Source organism: Oncorhynchus mykiss, chromosome 28, assembly GCF_057628025.1.
Source record: "Oncorhynchus mykiss isolate SJ-2025 chromosome 28, ASM5762802v1, whole genome shotgun sequence".
Taxonomy (NCBI): Eukaryota; Metazoa; Chordata; class Actinopteri; order Salmoniformes; family Salmonidae; genus Oncorhynchus; species Oncorhynchus mykiss.
Genome location: NC_143049.1, coordinates 11,986,229 through 11,994,404, shown reverse-complemented (window position 1 = coordinate 11,994,404; position 8,176 = coordinate 11,986,229). Strand labels below are relative to the sequence as shown.

Below are 8,176 nucleotides of genomic sequence, written 5' to 3'. Positions count from 1 at the left end.
TTAATTTGGGGACAGGTCAAAAAGCATTAAACATTTATGGCAATTTAGCTAGCTAGCTTTCAGTTGCTAGCTAGTTTGTCCTATTTAGCTAGCTTGCTGTTGCTAGCTCATTTGTCCTGGGATATACAGTATATGTTGAATTGTTATTTTACCTGAAATGCACAAGGTCCTCTACTCTGACAATTAATCCACACATAAAATGGTCAACCGAATCGTTTCTAGTCATCTCTCCTCCTTCCAGGCTTTTTCTTCTTTGGACTTTATATGGCGATTGGCATCTAACTTTCATAGTATTACCATGACGACTGACCTCAGTTCGGTCATCGTGGGTATTATGCTTCTATAAATCAATGAGGAGATGGGAGAGGCAGGACTTGCACTGTGTTCAGCGTCACAAATATAACTGACTTCTATTTTAGAGCTTGGCAAAGCAGACGCTCATTGGCGCGCATGAGCAGTGTGGGTGCAATGATTGAATAACATGTATTTGTACATTTATTTTGCAACACTCGCTCATGTGACACGCGCGGTGAGGTCAGCATGCAAGGGGGGCTAGTTTGGAGAATCTAAAATCTGTTTTGATTTGTTTAAAAGATTTTGGGTTACTACATGATTTCATATGTGTTATTTCATAGTTTTGATGTCTTCACTATTATTCTGTACTATTATTAAAATAGTACAACTAAAGAAAAATCCTTGGATGAGTAGGTGTGTCCAAACTATTGACTGGTACTATATATACTGTATATATATAGTACCCCCCCCCCCCCCCCAAAAAAAAAAAAATATATATATATATATATATATATATATATATGGGGGATTGGAAATAATGCAGACTATTGCATTGATTTAAACCACAATCTATCGCAATATTAATGCTGATTTACCCCGCATGATCCAGAATGAGGTCAATAGAGACCGCGGATCACAGTTTTAGTTATTTTGGCGGGAATTTGGTCGGGATTCGACTGCTGGTATCATATGAACACACACAAGACATGGAAAATGTGTTGAATTTCAGGAAATTAGCTTTAAAACAACATCTTTTCTCTCTCTGCCATCAAGAGGTGTGAACAGTTTGGGATAGCATGGGTTGCAAGGTGGGGACTTGTTACTTGGCCGTGAAATTACCATTCGGTACTTTGCCAACTAGGAAATGTGACTGACCGGACCTTCTCAAATAGCATTTGAGTACCCCTGCTCTAAGTGGTATAGGTGCTACTGCTGCTGGAGCTCAGTGTTGTTGGTGTCAAAAATCACTTCATGTGTCCACAAGAAAACAATGGGAGGTTTTAAATTCAGTAGCTTTATTTGAATTGATCCCCTGAATTTAAATAGAATTTAACCCTACCCTACTGCTACATTTTTTGCTCCAAATCAGAAGAAAATGGTGCTTACCTCTGCAGTTTACTAGATCTGCGGGGACTAATATACAGATCAATATTATGTACAGTTATGGATTGTCTTCGTCTTCTTTACGTCTCCTTCCATCTGGTCAGGTCTCTCCAGACTACTTGGAGGAAGGAGAGTTATAATTCCCTTACCTCTTTTTTCATCCTCTCCTCCCTCTCTCTTCCATCCCCTCCCCTCTCTCCTCCCTCTCTCCTCTCCTCCTCTCCTCCCTCCCTCCTCTCCCCTCCCTCTCTCTTCCATCCCCTCTCTCCGCTCCCTCCCGTCCCCCCTGTCCTTCCTCTCTCTCCTCCCTCCCTCCCCTCCCCCCTACCCTCTCCCCTCCCTCCCTCTACTCTCTCCCCTCCCTCCCCTCTCTTCCCTCCCTCCTACCCTCCTCCCCTCTCCCCTCCCTCACTGTTTTGATAGCAGACTCTCTAATTCTTAGATTAGCTTCACCAGAGTTCACTGTTGTTAAGCTGTCATCGATGAGGAAAACAGTTGTCTCTTACATAACATGCACATAACGCCTTCCCCATGCGCCCATGTACACACACACGCACACACACACACACACACACACAGTGGTTGTGTGGCTAGTGGAATGTGCTTGGTTGCATAACAGAGTCTAAGCATTTATTGGGACTTTTAAATATACCATATTATGGTCATTGGTATTCCGAGGACCTATACTTCTGGAACAATGTGCCTGAAGGCTTCTTTGTGAATAGGGAATTAATTACTGGAATTATGAGCTGGAATTCCATGATTTGACCCTATATATTTACATTACATGATCGGAGACAGACGGACAGACAGACATACAGATGGACAGGGAAAGAGAGTGAGGGAGAGAGATGACAAATGGGGATATATTTGCATATTATATTACAGCATGGTAGTGTAGTCCTTTATAGTAGCAAATGTCAGATACGAAAATAACATATCTGAATCAACATCAGACTGTTTTCATTGGATCAGAGAGAGAAAGAGAGAGAAAGGCTTATGTTCAGAAACACCTGGCTGGCTGCACTGTGCTGGCAGTCAGCACTGAGTGACAGTCAGTGACTGAACAACACTTCCAGTAAGAGTAGCAGTAGGAGGGCGATAGTGTGTGATCAGCCATCATCACACCTGGCAGACAGTCATAACAGACAGAAGGCAGACGCTCTTTAAAAACATCCCATCCCACCATCGAATCCTACCACCTGAAGGCTCAATTAGGACTCAACAAAACACCCCCGGTATCCACCCCAGTACTACTGTACCAACCTTGAACGATACCTTTCCCAGAAACATGAATCAAAAGTAATGAGTCATTTATGTTTTCACCAATCTTATATTATGGTATAGCATATGTACTCACATGCATGTAACGCTACACGTAGCAAAGTAAACACTGAGGTAACTGAAGAATGTCTGTGTATGTCTCACCCTGTTTATCAGAGACCAATCAAGCACCGCCACAATGTAAATTAACCTTTACCCGTCAACATTACGTTTCATACCAGTGAATGGGTCATTCCACGAAATGAGTGACTTTTGCGTCCGTTTGACTTTTATTTATTATTATTTTTTTACCCCCTTTTTCTTCCCAATTTCGTGGTATCCAATTGTTAGTAGTTACTGTCTTGTCTCATCGCTACAACTCCCGTACGGGATTCGGGAAAGACGAAGGTCGAGAGCCATGCGTCCTCCGAAACACAACCCAACCAAGCCACACTGCTTCTTAACACAGCGCGCATCCAACCCGGAAGCCAGCCGCACCAATGTGTCGGAGGAAACACCGTACACCTGGCGACCTGGTTAGCTCGCACTGCACCCGGCCCGCCACAGGAGTCTCTAGTGCGCGATGAGACAAGGATATCCTTACCGGTCAAACACTCCGGCTGTGGCAGAGCCTGGGCTCGAACCCAGAGTCTCCGGTGGCACAGCTAGCACTGCGATGCAGTGCCGTTTGACATTTTAAGTAGAAATTGTGCACCAGTATTGCATTTTTAAAACGTGTTATATTAAATGAAGCGCCCTTTAATATAGACCACATATAGAATTCCAATCTGATTTTGAATATGAAAAAAGGCTTGCTAAAGTGCCAAAACTCTGCATTTTGGCATGTCCCAACATCTAGATTATGATTTTTTTCATGTGATTAGTGATTGTGAACTGAACTCTTGTTTTAATATGGTGAAAGTATTTCTTAAAAAAACAATTTTCTCCAAAAGACACACTGAACATCTAATAGTCTAATCATTGAGTAAAAGCAGGTGTGCTGGTTCTCCTCTTTTTGGACACTTTCTGGTGTTTTGTGGTGAAAAACTGAGCATGTCGAGCATAACTCGTCAACCCTTAGATAGACAGGCTAACTCGTCAACCCTGTTACCCATAGATAGACAGGCTAACTCGTCAACCCTGTTACCCATAGATAGACAGGCTAACACGTCAACCCTGTTACCCGTAGATAGACAGGCTAACACGTCAACCCTGTTACCCGTAGATAGACAGGCTAACACGTCAACCCTGTTACCCATAGATAGACAGGCTAACACGTCAACCCTGTTACCCGTAGATAGACAGGCTAACACGTCAACCCTGTTACCCGTAGATAGACAGGCTAACACGTCAAATTGAGTCCATGCAATGTATTATGACTTGTTAAGCACATTTGTACTCCTGTACTTATTTAGGCTTGCCATAACAAAAGGCTTGAATACTTATTGGCTCAAGACATTTCAGCTTTACATTTTTTATTCATACGTAAACATTTCTAAAACATAATTTCACGTCGACGTTATGGGCTATTGTGTGTAGATCAGTGACAAAACATCTTAAATGAATCAATTTCAAATTCAGGCTGTAACTTTACAAAATGTGGAAAAAGGAAAGGGGTGTGAATACTTTCTGAAGGCACTGGTCTAAAAGTGGTCCAAGAGAAGATTTCAGTTTGTGTTTCTATCGTTATCCTCCTTGCTATTATTTTCTTCACTCCATCTGATCTTGCTGTCCATAATTCTCCTAGAAAATCTGCCATGCAGATTTTGTGTGTGTGTGTGTGTGTGTGTGTGTGTGTGTGTGTGTGTGTGTGTGTGTGTGTGTGTGTGTGTGTGTGTGTGTGTGTGTGTGTGTGTAGCCTGGTCTCATAGAAGAGACGTAACATAGTAAACGGAAATATGGAACACTCAAATTAGTATGATAGCCTATGTTATGTTTGGTGGTTACATAAAACAGAAGGTTATTTAAGGCAAAAACTAAAGGAGGGCGGTTGGGTCGGAACACGAAGGTTGCGTGTTTCGAATCTCATTACGTACAACTTCAGCATTTTAGCTCATTAGCAACTACTTACTACTTTTTAGCTATTTTGCAAATACTTTGTACAGTGCATTCGGAAAGTATTCAGACCCCTTGACTTTTCCCACATTTTATTACGGTACAGCCTTATTCTAAAATGGTTTAAATAAAACATTGCCCTCATCATTCTACATACAATAATGACGACAATAATGACGAAGTGAAAACAAGTTTTAAATATTTTTTTTGTACATTTATTACAAATAAATATCTGAAATACCTTATTTACATAAGTATCCAGACCCTTTATTATGAGATTGAGCTCAGGTAGATCCTGTTTCCATTTATCATCCTTGAGCCCTCCTGTCTCAGCCTCCAGGATTTATGCTGCAGTAGTTTATGTGTCGGGGGGCTAGGGTCAGTCTGAGTATTTATCCTGTCTTATCCGGTGTCCTGTGTGAATTTAAGTATGCTCTCTCTAATTCTCTCTCTCTTTCTCTCTCCCGGAGAACCTGAGCCCTAGGACCATGCCTCAGGACTACCTGGCCTGATGACTCCTTGCTGTCCCCAGTCCACCTGGCCATGTTGCTGCTCCAGTTTCAACTGTTCTGCCTGCGGCTATGGAACCCTGACCTGTTCACCGGACGTGCTACCTGTCCCAGACCTGCTGTTTTCAACTCTTTAGAGACAGCAGGAGTGGTAGAGAAACTCTGAATGGTCGGCTATGAAAATCCAACTGGCATTTACTCCTGAGATGCTGATCTGTTGCACCCTTGACAACCACTGTGACTATTATTATTTGACCCTGCTGGTAATTTATGAACATTTGAACATCTTGGCCATGTTCTGTTATAATCTCCACCCGGCACAGCCAGAAGAGGACTGGCCACCCCTCATAGTCTGGTTCCTCTCTAGGTTTCTTCCTAGGTTCTGACCTTTCTAGGGAGTTATTCCTAGCCACCGTGCTTCTACACCTGCATTGCTTGCTGTTTGGGGTTTTAGGCTGAGTTTCTTTATAGCACTTTGTGACATCAGCTGATGTAAGAAGGGGTTTATAAATACATTTGATTAATTGATTGACGTGAGATGTTTCTACAACTTGTTTGGAGTCCATCTCTGTTAAATTCAATTGATTGGACATGATTTGGAAAGGCACACACCTGTCTATAGAAGGTCCCACAGCTGACAGTGCATGTCAGAGCAAACAAGCATTATGTCGAAGGAATTGTCCGTAGAGCTCAGAGACAGCATTGTGTTGAGTTACAGATCTGGGGAAGAGTACAAAGAAAAGGATCCCCAAGAAAACAGTGGCCTTCGTCATTCTTAAATTGAAGAAATTTGGAACCACCAAGACTCTTCCTAGAGCTGCCCCCCCGGCCAAACTGAGCAATTGGGGGAGAAGGGCCTTGGTCATGTAAACTTCATTTTTCAACAAAAGAAAGATCATCACTAAGCAAAGTGAGAAAAAAAGAGACTGTCCCCCAGAATGTGGTAGCCTTGTGTCTGTCCTGCCTGGTGCTGTCTACCCATGCCCGGGACAGAGTCTCACTGCGACGCTCAAACGACCACACCGGGCGCTGCCAGTACACCTTCACCGTGGACAACCCTGCCGAGGCCAGTTTCTGTTAGGCGTGCTTTGTTGCATTAGCAGAGTGGTATTAACGACACAGAAGATCCTTGTACAGCCCTGTCACTCATGCATGTTGCATGTCAGTTTAAGTGTCTGTGATCCTTTTGGGGACCGTGCCCGTGCTGCAGGTCAAATGACTGGGGCATCTAATAAGAGGCGTTCATGTTGTCAGCGTGTCACCTTTGAATGTGTTTTAGGTTTATCAATACTGTATGTTTATGATTTGAGTTTATGACTTCAGCAACCAGATCAAACACTAAATAAAACTGTGTTTCATCTCCCTCCCTCTCCCCCTCTGTCAGACCCTGACTATGCCCCCTATCAGGAGATAAGGCCGAGGTGACCGAGGTCCCAGCATCACGTCTCATTCAAGAAGCTGGTCAGAACCACACAGATATGTACTGTTATTACCACTCTACAGCTGTACCTCCCAGACTCCCTCTATCTATCTATATCCTCCTGGTGGCTTCTTAGAGTCACTACACACCAAACTATATAGATGCATATCACCTCTCACAATCCAAAACTCCTTTCAGAGATAAAGATAGCATTGTGAAATTTACTGTGTATTTCACAAAGCACAATTTCCAATGTACTTGGCATAGTTCTGTTGTGGAGACAAAGTTTGAAATGAATGTAAATACCCTCTGTTTCTCGAGGCTGTGGTGAGCTGGTGTCTGTGGGAGAGCCGGTCCTACACCGGAAGGCTGATAGCGTCACAGGGAAGTATGGGGTGTGGCTGCAGGACCCTGAGCCCCCCCCTCAATACAGCAATAAGACGGTGTGGCGCATCGACACGGTGGGCAAGGACGTCCGCCAGTGTTTGCACACGAGGACATGGAGCAGTTCGCCAAGGGCTTCCCCATGAAGGTGCTGGTGCTGCCGGTGCCTGTGGAGAGCACTGGGGCAACCCTGTACCGCGACTCCCTCTACTACCAGCACAGACACCGCCGCACCCTGCACCGCTACGACCTGGCTTTCGGGAGCCTGGCAGGACGTCTGGAGCTCCCCCACGCCGGCTTTCACGGCCAGCACCTCTACTCTTGGGGCGTCTACACAGACATCAACCTGGCGGTAAACGAGCAGTGCCCGTTGGCCATCTACAGCCCCAGCAAGGCCAAGGGAGCCATCGTGGCGTCCCAGCTGGACCTTGAGAGCCTCGAGGTGAAGAGGAGTTGGGAGACCAACATCAGGAAGAACACAGTGGCTAACACCTTCGTGATCAGCGGTTGGGTCTACACAGTGGCCAGCTACACGGCCCCAGACACCACCGTCAACCACGTGTTCGACACGTCCCCCGGCCAGGGCCGAGGCATGGCGGTGCCCTTCAAGAACCACTACCGCTACAACAGCATGGTGGACTTCAACCACGCCCAGAGGAAGCTCTACGCCTGGGACAACTTCCACATCACCTACGATGTCAGGTTGGCGAAACCTACCGGAAACAGCCAATAAGAGGAGGCTGGGTAAAGATGATGGATTGGTGTGGAGTGCTGTTACTAAAATATGATCAACCAATATCATTACTGACAGCTTTCTAATAAGTTCATAGTGAGGCCTTTGTTTGTGTGCATTACTCTGTCTAGTAGAATGTACTAATGTAAATAACATGAATCTTACAATGAAATACCTCACTACGGTGGAACTCTTTGTGCTACTCCATGTAAACAATCTAAGATATTGCTCTTCCTGTATTATATATTATGTCTTTTACTTATTTTAATACATTTTTTGACTGTATTGTCCATGTTAATTTTCTCGTAAAGTTGTATTTTCTCTCTTCACCATTACTTTGTCATTTTATCTCAAAATAAAATGTAAACGATAGAGATCCCTAAAAAGATTACCAGTCTGCATTTGTTTTGTTTT

At 44.1% G+C, this 8,176-nt stretch overlaps 1 protein-coding gene across 1 annotated transcript; it reads left to right on the top strand.

The window, feature by feature from the left end:
* Window positions 1–6,205: 6,205 nt before the first annotated feature.
* On the top strand, window positions 6,206–7,762 carry LOC110508163 (myocilin-like). Its single transcript, XM_090224757.1, is given in 4 exon segments — window positions 6,206–6,260; window positions 6,633–6,686; window positions 6,967–7,125; window positions 7,128–7,762. Coding segments are annotated over 4 exon segments (903 nt in total).
* The last annotated feature ends 414 nt before the right edge of the window (window positions 7,763–8,176 follow it).